Raw genomic sequence first — 17,785 nt, 5'->3', positions numbered from 1 at the left:
ACAGGTCCCACAGAGCATGAGGACCTGAGGTTTCACTTCAAGTGGTACCGGGAGCAAACCTAAATGCAATCAAGAAACACCCTTCCCCTCTCAAATCACCACAGTCATTAAATAATAGACACTGCCTCTGTGTTGAGCACTTCTAAAAATCATGCTATTTCAAATACAAATCAGTACAAGAACTCTTGGACATCCTTAGGTAGATAAATACTTCACAGCATCTAGAAATAACTAATGGTTGTACAAAGAGATAGATACTCATATTGGAAAGAAACAAGAAAACTACATTCATGAATCCCCTAGCAATTTAAAAATTCAAACAGATTTTAAGATGTATTATGCAATAATATCTACTCACACATCTAACATAGAAATGCCTCTTAGTGATATGTAGTTGCTAAAATTATATTTATGTTTATAAAGATCTTGCCAGACAAACTAGATTTTTCAAAGAAAAATTACATGCTTAGTGAGTGAAGAGAAATTACTAGAGGCATTCTTCCATTTACTAAAGACTGATAAAAAGACAGATTTTCAGGAATTCAGAATACAGCTTCCTAGATAATTGAACAATTAATCTGAATGTACAAGAAATACAAATGTATATACAAATCAAATGTTCTGAACATAAAATGAAACTCTAATTTCTTAACACATCCGTTCTGTTATTCATTGTGAAAACTGTTCCTCTAATGAAAAAGGGCATTTAAATGGCAAGAACACTACTACAGACTGAATGGGAAAAATTATGACCAAAAATCCCATTTTCAAGAATAACTTAAACCACTATAAGATTTCTGATAAGGACTGAAACAAACTAAGGAGGAAAACCCCAACAAACCGCAAACCAACCGACCAACAAAAAAATCACTTCGCCTTTTAGTACTCTACTTTTATTAATTGGCCTCATACAACACCATATTTGTGATCTTTTCCTTGCTAAATCTGCCATATTTTTACAAACAATCTTCAGGAGAAAATAAATGGTATATGCAGAAAGAGTGCACAAGCATGAGGGAAGTCACATGGTGGGCACCACCTTGGAAAACAATGAAGCAATTCATCTCATGGAAAAAGATCCAAGACATAATAGGAAAAATAAATCCAAGGTAATTTGATATCTAGAAACAGAGGGACCATGTTATGTCATCTCCTTCTCTTCCATTACAGCTCAATCCATACTGAGTTCTAGGAAACTGAACATCAAGAAGTCAGGAAAAATTGGGCTCTTTCTATGAATGATTTAGAAAAATAAAGGAGCATTTTGCTTGATAACGTGGTGACAAAGATGAAACTGCAAGTGTCCATACACACTGGAAGAAAAAATAGAATAAGAACTAGAAACATCTCAGCTCTTTAAAGAAGCAGGAAATAAAGAGATACAGACAGCTGCAGTATTTGCCATATCTCGATCTCAGAAAATAATCAAGTGGTACCACATGATCTTCTAAGGGATGTGGGCAAACGCCCGAGAATTGCAATTATAGCAACAGGCAGGTTGAAACCTGAGATAACGTGGAATATGGGTCCATCACCTACTAGCAGGATGATGAGTGGCCAATTGGCTTCTTTCACCTCTAGATTTTATTTTTTGTATTTTTGTATATATTTAGCACACACTGAAACCAGCAGAAAAATGTATGCATTATTCATGCTATTTGTGGCAGCCAAGCACTGTAGTTTCAGTGAACAGGACTGGAAGTAATACCAGAGGAAATAGAGACCTTAGAGGAAGGCACTAATCTCAGAAAACTCAGTGTCACTGTAATTTTTTTTAAGGGTTCTGTTATGGTAATAGTTATGTTTGCAGAAAATTATTTCTGTGCTATTCAGATAAACAGCCTCACAGAGGGCCATTTCTTCCCCAAGAAATGAAGAGTGGATAACACCTACCAGAATGGGAGCAAGGCATTTAAGAGCAAGTGGAAGGAGCTGGTTCCTATGTTATTATCAACAGCCTATACATAACAAATGATCAAACGATTTAGATTTTACAGCAGAACTTACCTTGCATTGCAGCCAGCAGAGGTGGCAACTAATTTTAAACAGAAAACAATATCACCCCTGTCTATTGCTTGAAAATTACTTCTCATCCACAATTATCTGTCAGTTTTGCCTTCTCATTTTCAGCTATCACCAGCCCCCATACCTACAGAAGTCCTTTCTCCTTGATGCTTATGCTCAGCTCCAAAATAATTTATTAGGAGTTACACATGCTTATCAAAGACAGACAGGACTCATGCAGAAATTAATGGCAGCCTATGGAAGATGCTATATATCATTATATAATACATGCCAACACTGCTGTCACAGTACGTGGATTGCCTCATCCTTTGTCAATCAGAGTGAAGCATTAGTGCTGTGCAAAGATTATTTTTGTTGTTCTGACAATAAAGTTCTGGCTGTAATACAATGGTAATAAGGGATAATCCATCTGGGATAGTAGATTCACAATCATTTTATGTCAATATGACTGTAACATTTTAATTTTTGAACACAACCACAAGTAACTTGATCAAAAAATATTGCTTGCTCTTCATAAACATGAATCCTTTACAAACATGATGATCCTGAAGCAGTCAAGAATACTTTGGTCTACATCAGCAGCAGGACAGAAACTGAGGCAAGCTCATCAGAGTTCCAGCCTGTTCCTCTGCCCACTCCTTTCTGAATAAAAGATCAACACTAATCATCATTATTTGCCTTACAATAATGTCATCAGCTCCATCCATTGTCACTGATACTGATGGTGACAAGGCACATTCTACACCAAGGGCCACCTGAGTAGAAAGCTCTAGAGTGACCAGGACAGCTCCAGAGTGACCTCATGAGCATGGAGGATCCCAAAGGATGATCCCACTACCTCCAAGGCACTCATTTGGGACTTTTTGAAGGTCTGCCATGGAGACAGTTAATGAAGAAGCACCATCTGCTATGTGTCTGAGAAAATTGCATTTTTCTGGCTTCTTACCGGAGAGCTGGTTCAGCCTTGGAAACACTAAAAGGGCTGTACTCAGTCCTTGGGAAACACTGACGTGGCTTCAAATAAACTTTTTTTGGACTCACTCCATTTGAAAAAGAAGTCATTCTAGTAAGGACATCAGAAAGAAACTTAAAACTCTGAGAGACAACTTTGCCACAGGTTCTTCTGCTTTGAAACATATTTCCAGATGCTCTTCCAAAGACTGCTACCAGAAGGCTGGATCAATATATTCATCTTGAGGTCACATCTTGAGTCCATCAGGAATCAAACCTTGAGCAGAATGCAGCAGCAGGTGTCTCAAGAACAGCCTCTTATCTCCTAAATCTCCAATCTACGCCTTCAAAGCATAAATAGTAATATATTTTGGAGGAAGACGAAATCTGATGATCTAGTGAAAGAAATTCTTGCCAGTAAAGGGCAAGCCAAACTGAAGGGGAAGCTGAAGAAAAATCAGCAGTTTTGGACAACATGAACTGGCTCTAAAAAGGAAGAGCTAATAGAAAATAGGATCGACATTACAAATCTTTTACATGTTAGGAATAAGATGACACAAGAAACTGTACTGTAAGCTGGAAACTGTTGATAAATCAATAAAATTAATTACACACAAAACACCTGAGAACAAAACTGACATCCATTGATCAATTCCATAAGACACTGTATGTCACTAAATACAGGGTTATTGTTTTTACCTAAAGGCTAGACTTTATCCTTCACCTTGGTATTTAATTTCTGTTGTAGGATATTTGCCAGTGCTGATCTAAGCTTTCAGTGTACTGCCCTGGAACTACTCTGGAGTGAGTCCTGTTGCATGCAGTCAAGCATTTCATAGGAGACTGAAGGCATCTGTGTAAAAGCTTAGAAATATACTTTTTCAACTTGATGCACTCCAGAAATTACATTTTTTCTCTTTACAAATGTGAATCCTAGGTACCAGCACTGAAAGAGGCAGAAAGGAGGGAGGGTGGTAGCATCACTGAACTAGAACCAGGGAAATCAACCCAAACCAACTGCACTTTGGCTAGTGTAATACTAATATGAGACCCTCAAGTGCTCTTTTCAGTTTCTAACTGGAACAAAGCAGGTTCCATCCCCTGGAGAAATATTGATCTAAGACTGGTAGCATTTTCATCAATTTCAAATCCAAAACTCTGGCTCCTAACTACAAGAAACTCTTAAAGACAAATTCAAGAAGTGCTACTTCAAAAAATGATGCTATTAGTTGCAGAAAAGAGGACTTGCCTGCTATGAAACGGTAAAGGCAGTAATGTGCATCCCTGGGGTTGGGGATTAAAAAGGAGAATGAATTGTTGTTATTAAGAGGACAATCCCAAAATCACTCTAGTAATTTCCCTGCTTGTTTGGGGATTTTCATTTAACATGGTATTTATTCATCTAATGGGCCAACTGTTTTTCAAACTGAGAGATTACTGTAATCTCTGACTAGCTCAATATGGAAAATATATCAATTAGAGAGAAAGAAAAATAAAGATGGAAGAAAGAAATATTGCAAGTAATACAGAACTTCATTTTTCTCCCTCCCACCCCTTCCCAGACTGAACTGGTCTCCATTTTAGGGTGCAGCTGCACGGACACCATTGGCAATGAACTTTCCGACATTGGTGGGAATACAATTTATTAGTTTAGAGGTAGTTACAAAATTATTTGTGATGAGTACACAAAATTTACAGCTAAACCCACAGAAAGTGTAGCTCCTTGTAACAGATACTGTTAAGTCTATTAAGTAAAGCTCTAAGATGCACACTCTGCCAGCACAGTAATGCCATTAATGGGCATGAGGTTTTTGATATAACACTCATACAGGTCTCTTACAGACCAAGTAACACCTATTTGGTAGTATGGACTAATGTATTCAGCCAGACAAGAGCAACTATCCCAAGAAAAGCAATTATTGCTGGTACAATTTGTATCTGCTCCAAGAGGGTCTCTGAGCTCATTTCTCTCTGTGCAGCACTTACACCAGTCCACCTGTTCCGTCCTGGTTTGAGAGCAGATAGCACAGATTAACAGCTCAAATATGCATTTAAAGGTTCACATTTTAATCTAACAAAAAGCCTAAGAGAAAAGGCTCATATGAATGAAACTTTCCACCCACTCAGAACAACACAAAAGACAAAACTCTGTGCTCAATCCGCAGAGCCTCACAGCAGAACCTGAAGCTGCCAAAGGCAGGCTGTGACAGATGGCCATGGGAGCAAACTTGGAAAGCAAAGGCTTTCAAGGAAGATGGCTGTGGCTTTAAAGCTAACTAGTAATTGGCATGGCTGTCAGTGTTAGGAGTCTGTCTCTTGAGCGAGTTCTAGCTGCTGTGTTTACATGTGCACCCACACGCGTCTGTGTGCGGCTGGCACGCGGATCCCTGCAGGGAAGTATTAATAGCTGTGGGTCAGCTCTGGGCCGTGCATCTCTGCCAGAATAGCTGTGCCGGGCAAGAGCTCAAAGAGCTGAACTCACTGACTGCCATAGCCAGCAGGAAGCCCTTGTGTAGGAACGATTATAAGAGCAGAATTCCATTTTTAGTGGCTCTTTTTACTCTGTGGTGTATTTTGTACACCAGTACAAAGTGTACCTCAGCTGCCATCACCAAATCCAGAACTAGTGATGCTCTGCTGCAACAGACATCTTGAATCTCTGTGAGAAATGGACTCCAAGTATTAACTCAGGAGGGTGACGCTGGGCTTCTTTTGATGAAGGCATCCTCATTTTTAAACAGCAGTTGTGGGAGGATATCAGAGAAGAAATGAGAGGGCACTGCTCTCCCAGCTGATGATCTGGAACACCAAGGAGACACCTCGCCTGCCACTAATGCAAAACAGCCCATCTTTCATTTGGCAACTATTACTGACAAAAGCTGAAATCATGTCATGGTAACAGAAGTAACTTCTCATACAGAGTAAAATCAGTAAGTTCCTCCTTCATCCCCTTGACAAGCCTCACTCTCACCTGCTCATTACATCTTTCCTGTTTTCCCCAAAGGTTTGGTCTCACTCAAGAATACATTACACCAAACCTGTCTGCTCTTTTCCTTACCAGTCCAAAGAATACTCCATTCAGTTTTCTGGTCCACCTGCCATTCAAACTAAAACAAAACACTACTGACAGAAATTTGCCTATCAAGCTAGCTAACTGCAAAAGTCAGCTTTTGTTCTGAAAATATTTTTTTTTTCCAGGTGATCTCCAGTCAATTTTCTAGGTGTCGCGTCTTTCTTTTGGGGAGACATTGTTCACACTTTTCACATGGAGAACACAACTGGCATCTTCTCAATAGGGAGACTAACATTAGCTACTATACCCCTACCCTGCAGCAGCAGTAGGAAAAAATCCTCAAGAAGGTGGAAGAAATCTCTGAAAATTACACATAACCAAGGTGGATGGCAAACCTTTGATACCAGTAACCTTCTGCGATATAACCTCTAAGCTCCATTCAACAGATCAATCCAGCCCATGACTGCATCGCAGACATTTATTTCTACCAGCCCAGGTTCTTTAGGGATTGACTTTTGAAGGCACAGCTCACTGGCTGATAGTAATCTCTTCTCAAGTCCCTTAGCCTTTTTTTTTTTTAAAGCAGAGCTGCCACACAGGCAGCACTGCTTGACTCATCACACTGAGGCTCTGTGTGGAGCAGATTTAATTCCTCTATATAGAATACTTGATATATTTATCCTGGCACTTGACTTTTTCCTCATGAGACACCATCAGAGTCGTGGCAGCTTTAAAAACCTAAGCTTACTCCATATATACAGAAAGAAAACGGCTGAGCTGGCAGGATTTGCTCCACTGAGGCCACACATTATCTGTGCTCCCTTCTCTCCTGTAGGTTCATAACAGCCTGAGTGGTTTCAAGTGGACCTTGCAGCTTATTTGCATCATTCTCTCTTCTTCCAGGCCAAAAGAGGGTTGGAAAGAAGAAGAGGGCAGTGAGGATTCTGGTGAGGTCTACCTGTTTAGTGAGATCTATTTCTATAATAGATGTCCTCCTGGAGTTGCTCATTTGGTGGTTAAAGTCCTTGGCAGGAATTTTATTTCTGAATGTGTGCCTATGGCTCCCAGAGCTGGGAATGGGAGCTCTGGTACGGGTAGGAAACACAACGGGGCAGGGGGACAGGAACCATCAGCCCTGCACATGAAAGTCTCTCAGAAGTTTAACACACAATGTGATTGTCATTTCAAGTGTTATGTAACTAATCCTTCTGCAATACTTCCAAAGAAAATTGTTCCTGAAAATTTATAAAATGGAAGCAGAAAAATATCCAGAAGACACTACATGTTTAGTTGTACTTTCATTCATATTATTATTACATTATTTCTGAGGCTGGAATAATGAGTAACTGTGCAACTGTGATAAAAGAACGTGTCTTTGGAGGGATATAAATGATAAATTACTATGAAACAAATGACCTTTTACTACCAAAATATCCTGTGAATTCTTATGCTGTAACATAGAACAAGATCTGAAAGGAAAAGACAGGATAGAAGTCATCCATGTGTCAGAAACTAAATACTGAAGTAACTTTCTGGCACAGGGAATTTTGGCTGATGTAGCTTTTTATCCTCTCTAGCTTTTCCCAAGTAGAGTATGAAACAAGCATCTCTGGAGTCAGCTGAACACACCATTCAAGTTCATAGTCTGGTACCCTCTCTTCTGAGATGAAACCCAAAGCTGTTCTCCAATAGTCTGCACTGACAATTCATAGTGTCATTTTCATCCATTACTGAGGCAAAACAAACCGTCCCAGGCTGGTTGCTAGCTTTACATTTTTATAATATTTCTTATAAAATTTCAGTCTTTTTGAAAAATTTTTCTTACTTCCCATATTGGGGGAGGAAGTGATATTAAAACATCAATCTCATTCTTTGCTTTCCTGATGATATTTTAATTTAGTTTTTCAAGTTTTGTTAGAAGGTGGTGTCTCATGGTTGGTCTGGGTCCATCTAATGATTACTTGACTACTATGGTTTTGCTATTGTTGAAATTGTATGTGCTTTATCTTACAGCCAGAGACCAGAACACAGCCCATATTTCTGCATGTTATGTTAATTTTCCTCTACATTTCAGGTAATTTTTAAGTGTACCAAATTTATTGTGCTTTTTAAAAAAATAGTAAAAAGGACAATGCAAATACATATAAGGTCTGTAGCCTCCTGTTAATATTAATATCTGAGGTATTTCACTTGTGGAAACCTCCATTCATTTAAGCCAAGTTCTGCTACAAAACTTCTGGCAAAAAGGAAAAAAAAAAGGAACCAGATTAGGCAGATTAGTCCAGTCACACATGTTTGTGGCTGTGTGTGCCACAAGTAGTGAGCAATCAATGCTTGTACCCAGGTCTGTTCAGCTTAGGGACAAGATGGTATGGGATAATATGATCCAATTGTATTTCTTCAATATCAATACAATACTGGTGAGTTTTTCAGTTATGACAGGATTTTTAAAAGTCTTAAGTGCTACAATGCACCTTCCTTTTATCTAATGCTCATCATTGTAATGCAGGATTCTTCAATCTTCACGACACAAAGGCTCTTTGCTCCCTCAGAATTCATTTCAGAGGAAGCCATTAGATCTCACAGTTGCAGTTTAATGCAGGGATTTTAGGTCATCTCAGAACTTACCCTTTTCCAAGAACAGTTTTAATCTTTGTTCAGTACTTGAATATACTTTTATAATTATGCTTCAAGTGTTATTGCAGCTATATTTCAGATTTTACGTATGTAGGAAAATGCTACATTATTTTAATACTGACGGTAGAGTAAAAATCTATTCAATATTCACCTTTCAGGAAGCACAATCAAATATCCAAGAACACTATTAGACTTGCCTAGCATAAAGTTTCAAACTGCTAATGGATTTTAAATTGATGTCATAATGCTGCAATTTAAATACATGATGTTCATTAATTTTGCCAGAACTCTTTGTAGAGTAGGAGTGGTATGAAGGAAGGAGGAAGGTTATATTTTCTCTGCTTCTTTTTATCTGCTTCCCCATTTTTGATATACAAAAAGAGTCATTACATCAGCTTGATGTGGGTGGGGGGTGAAGTTTATTCCAGTAGGTTTCAATTGGGTAACCACTGTGGAGTTGTATCAAATTAATATTTTCTATTAAAAAAAATCACCAGGAATAGGATAAAAACAACTAACACATGATAGGCATGACATTTCCTAAAGACAGATTTCATGGGACCTCCCACCAAAAATCGAGAGGCACAAAGTGGAGGAAATAAGGGAAAGAAAGGTCATCTTGTTCATACACCTCCTTGCCATGAAAGGTCAACATTCATGTACTGAGCGAGACAGCAATATTGCAAAACAGGCAGCACAGCTTCCCACAAATCTCAAGGAGTCACCTCGGATGTGGATATTGAAAAGGGAAAAGAGATCACATCATGGAAGGCTTCTACAAGATCTTCTCCTGCTGAGGGGAGTGAGGGTGGGCTCTGGATTTTCTAGGTGAAGAATCCCCTATTTCAGAAATATCTCCAAAGTGAAACTATAATGTGTCTAGACATAGTGGCCCAGTATATACAACACTTCACATCTATTTGTATTTCAAATCTAATATATTTACTGTACATAAAAGACAGTTTTCCCAAAGCTGTTGCTATGGCTACAAATCAAGGAAACCATAGCAACAACCCTGTATTATGTACAGCCTTAATTGTGGATTAAGTTATGTGTCTCTTTACATTTTATATTAAATACTCCAATACATCTAGTTTTAATATTTTTCAGACTTTTTAGTAATACAAATTCCACAATACTACAGTGTCAAGTCAAATACACAACCCCCTTGAAAAATGTCTTTACAGCATTATTCTGATCATACCTAATAACAGCCACATCATTGTTTTTTACTTGAGATAAACACTAATGTTCACATCATCGTATTTCCTGATCTTTCTTAATACATATGATTAATCACTACCATTTTAACCAATTGATTTTCCATCATCTCTTAAGCTTTTTCAAGTCTCATCCCACTCAGTCCTATCCCCCCAAAAAACCAGCTCCTCCTAACTTAAATTTTTATTACTATGGAAAAGTTTGAGGGGTTGGGCCTTTTTTAGTTTGGTTTGATTTTCCTTTTTCTTCAGAAAGTAAGTATGCAATAGAGAGACAGGAAAGGCAGAGAAGTAATTCATTCTAGATTTTCTAGCTTCCTGTCACTTCAGATGACTGACTGGGTTGGTGGCAAAATATCCTAATTCCTCTGGCTTGTTGACCTTGCACTTTTAAGTACCCTAGGGAGTTGGCATGCAGCCAGACCTTGGAGTGCAGCCTGAGAGGAACAGGTAAAGGAGAACACAGAACAAATGTGGAGAAAAGAAGAAGGATGTTAGAAGTGGCTGAGGAACAGGAGGGAGAGCTATCAGACAGCAGGAGACACCAGTGGGTGGCAGGATTCAAAAGACACTCTAGGAGAATATGAGCACATTCAACAAAGAATTCATTCAAAGAATTCTGCAAAAATATTCCCCAATATAAGAGAAGAGAAAAAGCCAAAATTCACATCTCTAAAAGCCTTCCCTCCGATCTTCCCTTCCATCAGTTTATTTTCTGACAATTCATTGTGGTACTGTTTCCTCACATCATTTGGTCCTTGACGAGACACCATGTGTCCCATTTTGCAAAAAACTTGGCCACATCTCTTTGGGGCTTTAGCCTGTCTCACAGCGTAGACTTTTCTGCTTATCTTACATAACATAGCAGCACAAAAAAACTAGAAAATATCTAAATTTTATGAAATGAGCAGAAATTCAATGTATTTGACACAATAAAGAAACTAATAATTGAGATTCTTTATGGCTATATTAATACAAATAGTATAGACAAATGCTTATCTGACAAAGGAATATGTGTTTTAAAAATCATAGGCTGAGAAAGCTATGAGCGTGAGTTAGGAACATGAGATATGTGAAAGCTTTTCACATGAGCATCACAACAAAAGTTCCCTCAGACAGGGAATAATTAAGTCAAAAGTTAGTGCATTTACAATAAGCAAGCCATGTTCAGGTTCTTCATTATCATTTTAATTAGCAAATATTAATGTAATCTGCAAATACAACAGGGAAAACAACTAAAATTTACTAAGTTTAAGGAGTCCTTCACAACCCATGCCAAATTGAGACAAATGGTTTACAACTCGATACCGGTCACCAGCTTTCAGGACATTCATTTCCATTTACTGTAAGAACTTCCAAGCATGTTATCAAATTTAAGAATGAATTAAGGCCCTCACAAACTACTTCTAACCTCTGATGAAGGCAATGGTGAATAAAAATGGATTAGCATGCTCCTCTCCTCTGCAGTTATCAGTTCAGGCTGATAGTGATCAAGTGACCATGGCACCTCTGCCTCATTCAGATTCCACGCCTGCCGCAACGGCAACAACCCCGGGACATGCAGAACACGCTGCCCTCCCATTTCTGAGGGATGAAGTTGCTGGATGAAGCCTTAACCCCTCTGAGCTCAACAGCACCTCCCATTCCTTTCACTGGGACTACGATTCACAGCTGAACAGTTCACTTTTCAGGTGCTTGTCTATTTTCTGTAAAACAGATAATGTACTTTGGCCTCCAAAATAGGGCTGCATCTTACAGGAACAATGATTAAAAGCTATATATGTTTAAAAGGAGCTGCCTCCTGAAAACTGCCTCTCTCTCATTCTGAGTTTTACATTTAACTCACTAAAGGTAGGATAATAACTAACTAGTCCAACAGACTTACAGGACTAAATATAATGAAGTGGTGAAGTTTTCATTCTCTATAAAGCTGTTATGTGAATGAATTTCACTCATTAATAACTGTCATTTTATACCAAAAAAAACCCCTATCAGTTAATGGAAGTCTGATAGCATTTCTCATGACTGACAGTGCTATAACTGATCGCAAACTATAGAAAGAGTTCAATTTTGATGTTACCTTACTTTGAAAGACTCCATTTTACAAATATTACAAAGAGAGAGGAAAAGTCTGAAGAAAATGCACCACCACCACCAAAGAGTGGTGCTAGAAATTTTGACAACTAAGACACTTTAAAGCAAGAGTCCCTGTAAAACCTAATTTCATCAGACAAGTATTTTTATCATACAGCAAGTATTTTGCAAAGCAGATACACATCAGTGAGTTTTGAAGTACAGAATGCAAATACATACCTAGTTTTGAAACAGCTATCAAGTATTAATGCAATACTTCCAGAAAAATCCAGTAAACCTCTAGCTTTATACATTCACTAGACTCACATATGCTCATTTCACATATCACTCCCTTTTCCTCTTTCATGCCCATACAAACAAAAATAAGCTACTTCTTCTATGGGAAGCCCAAGCAAAATGAAACATTTTTAGGACCTTATTACAACAAACACAAGAAAATTCCCTTTTGCATTAGAGGGATTGAAGGATTGAAATTAAGCTGAAAGATTTTCTTGTTTGTATAAACAAGTTTTCACTCAATAAAGGATGATTTTGAGGTCAGTTCACTGCTCTCTCCACTGCAGACATGACAGAAATTTTAAAAATTTCAAAGCTCATTTAAGTGGTAGCAGACTTCTAAAATAGCCACTTTGCTCAGAAACACCCTTGTTCAGTTTTTACACTGGGCAAGTTGCAAAAAAGCATTAGGTGGGATTGGAGAAAAAGAAATCTGCTGCATTTGGCCAGGCTCCTAGAACCAGGTCTTACCTCTTGTGTTTTTACATTTATATATCCATAATGAGTTTTCAGAGGCTGCCTTTGGCCATTAGAAAATGGGATCCACTTGACTCTGGTTTGTCCAAAGCAGTTTAGGATCAAAGGGAAAGTTACTTCATTTGTGAGACGAACGATGATCAGACAGAGGAATGCTGCAATGAAACTCACGGCAACAACGGACTTTCTCTGTAATGAGAAGAAAAAAGGAAATAAATTATTGAAACTGGGAGTCAGTTTTAATAAAAAAATACACATCTTCAATTGGAGGATGAAGGAAAAACACTTGAGAAAGCTTTATGTGAAATTATTCCTCTGGTAGTCACCTTGCTGCAGGAACACAAGGAGACAGGTGACTGGATTGTTTTATTTCAATAAATTTGCATTTCAGAGGTTTGCAGAGTTTCTTTTAGAACTGGTTGCAAATGAGTCAGTTTTGCTCACCAAAAAAAAAAACAAAAAAAAAAAAAAACAAAACAAAAAAAAAAAGTGCTTTTTTTAAGGTTCAAAACACATCTATTAACTTTAAATTTTATTTGCATTTGGAACAAAGATTTTATGTAAACATCCCCACCAAAGTCTTCACTCAAAATCATCAGTTTTCTAGGGATGACAACACACAAAAGAAAAATGCCACCTGCAGTGACACCACACTAAGTTTTCTGAAAAGCTTACCATCAATACAGATAATACCACGCAACAGAATTTGTGTTATAACTTCAAATACTTTAGAGTATTTATGTGGTGATGTCAGCACCACATTCTGCCTTATTCCAGGTTCATGAATTAACCAAGTAAGGCACTATTATTTCGGACAAGATGATTTCCATTGTTAATAATCCAACCAATCTGAAGCTTGGAATTTGTCCTCCCCTTCCACCTCTAGCCCATCCAGTCAGTTGGACTGGAGAATGGAATCACAGAAAGATCACAACTTTTTCCCTGGGTAACTCCTCAGTCTGCAGGTGAAAAATCTGTGAGAAAGTAGGATGCTCTCCTTATTTTTAGCTATTTTTGTAAATACTGCATTCAATTACTTCTAGACAAATTACTAAAGGACAAAAATGTCAGTTGGCATGTGCAAAGATTCTAGATATGATACTCTATCGAAAAGATTATTTTCACATTTTCCCCATGGGAATGAAACAATTATCATTTACACGTGTTTTTATCATACTTTAATTACATTCTAGGTTTACCTAATTTGCCACAGTTTAATTACTCTACTGAAGGTAATTCTATCATTGCAAACAGTAACATTTACAGGAAATACAGGGGAAAAAAAATCATTTGCCTAAGGGCCTATACATAAGTGTATGATAACACTTAATGCTGGATGACAGAATCTGATCACCCCAATTCCCATCTACCAGCTAATTCCCAACTAACCAGCACAGAACACATTTAACACCACTTATTTTACATGATGGCAATAAGATCACTTGTGATGCCATGGTAAAGACAAGCTCTCCTTGCAACCAGATAAGATTAATCTGTCCTAGCATAACAGTGAGAATCACAATGAGCCCCCAGCAAATTGGAAGGGATGTTATGACATTCCCACAAACAAGAGTTAACAAAATAATCCAAGGCAGGGGTCAATTGCATGGCTCTGTGTTCTGATGTACTGGGAGGTTACAATTTATAAGATAAAAGCAATGAGACTGGGCTGGAAAAACTTGGGTGAAGGAGGTCACTGTGAGGAGAAAGGCAAGAGGAGGATGAAGAAGTATTGTGGCAGTGTGATTCAGTGAGGAACCTCAGGCAGCTAATGGCTGTGCAATGTAAAATTAAACCCAGCAAATCTTCAGAGGGCAGCGCAGCAGCCACAACCCAATCGCAGCACTCAGAATTCATGGAAGCCACTGCACTTTTCATCATCTGCATTATAACAGATTTACATTAAATTGCAATAAAATGGCTGGGGAGCACTTCTGTGTCACTTCTCTTTGTAGCAGATGGAGTCAGAAACATTTAGCTATATATCAGAGCCTTGTAAGTGCTAAGAGCAGCCAAGATGTGCAGTGCAAGTGATAATCATAAAGCAATGAGAGGAGCATGGATTAGTCATATTATTTATTGCAAATCAGAACTAAAATATTGCAAATATTTAAAGGGGAATCTAGACTCTCATTCCACTACATGAGCATGTTTCAATCAAAACATCCACAGCAGGAAGCAAGATTGCTTGTATGATGCTACTACCTGATTTCTACATTCCCTATCTTCCTGGTTTACTGAACCTTTTACTTCCTTTATTTTGTGCAGATCTGTTCTGAACTTGAAAACAGTGCAATCAGCTTTATGTGCTTCTCACAGAGAGTTGTTCTAAACAGCCTATGCCCTGAGAAAAATTCAGATTGTGTAGCTAAATTTCTTGGCCTTCTCTAAAAAGCCACCTGATTTTTATACTTTTCTTTAAATGCACTGTACTAGCAGGTAAAAGAAAAATTGTGGCCCGTTGGTTTTTTATGTAAGAAAATATTGTTTGAAAAGGAAAACAGCAAAGATTTTTCTCTGTGTGTTTTTTGCACTAACAAGAGCATTCAAATGAGAGAAAGGAGTTTTTACAGCAGAACAGAATTAAGGCATCTGTTGAAATTGTTTTGGAAAAAAAAAAATCTAGCCATATGCAAACACAATGTTTACTTATCAACTTGTACAAAGGACGTTGGTATTAAGTATTCAGTTCCCCTGCAATTTTTGTTGAAGGCATGAGATCCAACAACAGGCAATCTCTGTGGGAAAGACTATTGCAAATTGGCATTTCAGTGGCTCCACAAATTTCACTGTAAAAATGCTTTAAAACACCAAAGCACATACTTTTTATAGTTTCAGCCTTCTTAAAGCACCAAGTAAAGAAGTCTGATCAGTGGCCACGAGTATTTGACAGGGCACTTCTACAAGTAATTTGACTCCATTAAGTCCCTATGTTCTTTACCTGCTCATTAAAAGAACAAACAAAATAACCAAACTCAGGTGCTATTTGTCATTAACTGCTTCTTGTAAAATCTCCTTCCTTTACCACAGATAAATGGATTTTGTTATTGGTCCTCTGATAAAACTTAATATTTAGCATTTGAGAATCCAGAAATTCTACATGTCATTAGGATATGACAGAGGAGTCTGAAGCTACATACAGGGATGAATACCAAATTGTAATTTGTCTCAAAATTTGACTGCATCAACATTTTAAATACTCACACATCCTACCATTTGGGAGACTTTAACCAACACTAATTAGTAAGTCTGCAGAGAAACAAATCTTATTCCTTCTTAATTTTCAGTTCTCATGAATGCAAACTGTCTCTTAACAAAAGAAATGTTTCTCTAACATGGACATATCCTGTGCATAAATCTCAATCTTTTTTTTTTTTACATAAGAAATGTATATTCAGTTATAAACATCTTTTAAATGTATCCCATTTTTCACATACTCAGTGAGGGGTACACAGTAAGACATACGTTAAAGAGTTTCTTACCTGGATGATTTGCATGGTATATATTAGTTTTGTTACATTTTATTTCAGTCACTACAGTACCTGACTAGCCTAGATGGCAGTGGCAAGAACAAAATTACCCTTCTCATGAATACAGGATCCTTCAGCAGAAGAATGAAGGAGTTTACCTTTAGTCAATGAGACTAAGTCTACAAGCTCATTCTCAGTTTAAAAAAAAAAAAAATAAAATTAAAAAAAAAAAAAAAAAGGGGTATAGAAGAGGGAAAAGTTGAGATCAGAGTACATGAACTGCAATACCTGAAACCCCACTGGGCCAAAAGCACTCACTAGGACTAAACAGTTTCTTCTAATTCTTTTTACTCCATCCCCACAACAGCACCATCCCACTTCTGGTGTCAGTTATTTCTCAGACACCAAGCTCATTCTGTCTAGTATGTATATCAAAATCAGTAACTAGCAGGCATGAATCACATTCAATTTATATCTAGGTTGTTAAAGTAAGAATTGAAATAAAACCAGGAGTGTCATACTACTCTGCTGGATAGAATTTAATTAAAAACTTCATAACTACTTTCAGGGGTATAAATATTTGGCAACATGGTCCCTAGCACTATTTATACGCTTCATATAATCGAGTTTTGGCTAATTACCAGTGCTAGGGTGATTCATTAGTTTCAGTTTGGCAGGAACTTGACAGTCTGAAGAAGTTTTAGTCATTTTTCTTTCATAATCTGTTAAGAAGTGTGAGATGACAAGATCATTTTTTAATAGTTCAATAATGCCTGACAGAACAGTAAGACACATTTTTTTGTATTGTATACAGTTCTCTAGGAGGGAGGGAGGAAGGAAATATTTTCAGCATAGGAAGATAATTTCTTAAGTTGTAAATTTTGCTGAGATCAGTACTAAGTATCTTTATTCTACTTTTTAACCAGAGCACAGCAGCCTGCCACTTGGCATGTATTATATGGCAGAGACTATCAAACCACTTCACAAGCAGGAATAAATCTCCATCCTAGTGAGTTTCACAGTAAAAACCCATTTCACAGGTGCATAAACTGAGGCTGAAATCAACTTTCCTAAGATCACAAAGAACTCAACAGAAGATTTTTACTCAACAGAAGATCTTTACTCAACTCCTAAACTTTCATTCTAGAACTATTTTGTTTTTCAGGCTTACTGTTTCTATCACAAGTAACTGCCTGAATTTGTTAAAAGACAAGGTTGAACGTGATATTATGGAAGATTCCAGTAAAGAACCCTGGGAACCATGCCCCAAACAGTAATTGCAAATAAGCTTTTTTTCATAAATTGATTTTCTCCAGTAGTCATGCTTTCTTTTATTTTTTAGATACATGGCAGCACCAAGCTTGGAAGGACAAATGAAAGGTAAAGAATTATGTGAGGGCTTTGGGCCTCTTAGAAGACACAATATTCAGTAATATTGTATTATTTTCACAATACCTGCCTTTACAGGCACAGTGAGTAACTCAATCACTTTTTTAATATCTCTGCACATCATACTACTTTCATTATAGGACTGATCCAGGGTATCAGTTTTTACTCAAGTATAATACCAATTGAAAACAATAATGGCTACACCAACTGAATTTGTTTCAATTTGTAGACCA

General features: G+C 37.5%; 1 protein-coding gene across 1 annotated transcript in view; it reads right to left on the bottom strand.

The window, feature by feature from the left end:
- ST6GALNAC3 (ST6 N-acetylgalactosaminide alpha-2,6-sialyltransferase 3) overlaps nt 1-17,785 on the bottom strand; it is a 213,031-nt gene that overhangs the window by 100,385 nt on the left and 94,861 nt on the right. Inside the window, exon 2 of the mRNA XM_041421850.1 lies at nt 12,688-12,882. Coding sequence (XP_041277784.1) covers nt 12,688-12,882 — 195 coding nt within the window. The remainder of the gene's footprint in view (nt 1-12,687; nt 12,883-17,785) is intronic.

The sequence above is a fragment of the Onychostruthus taczanowskii genome, unplaced genomic scaffold, assembly GCF_017590055.1.
Source record: "Onychostruthus taczanowskii isolate IOZ18803 unplaced genomic scaffold, ASM1759005v1 scaffold7, whole genome shotgun sequence".
NCBI classification, from domain to species: Eukaryota; Metazoa; Chordata; class Aves; order Passeriformes; family Passeridae; genus Onychostruthus; species Onychostruthus taczanowskii.
The sequence above is the reverse complement of the archived record's forward strand: the minus strand, read 5'-3'. Positions and strand labels throughout refer to the sequence as shown.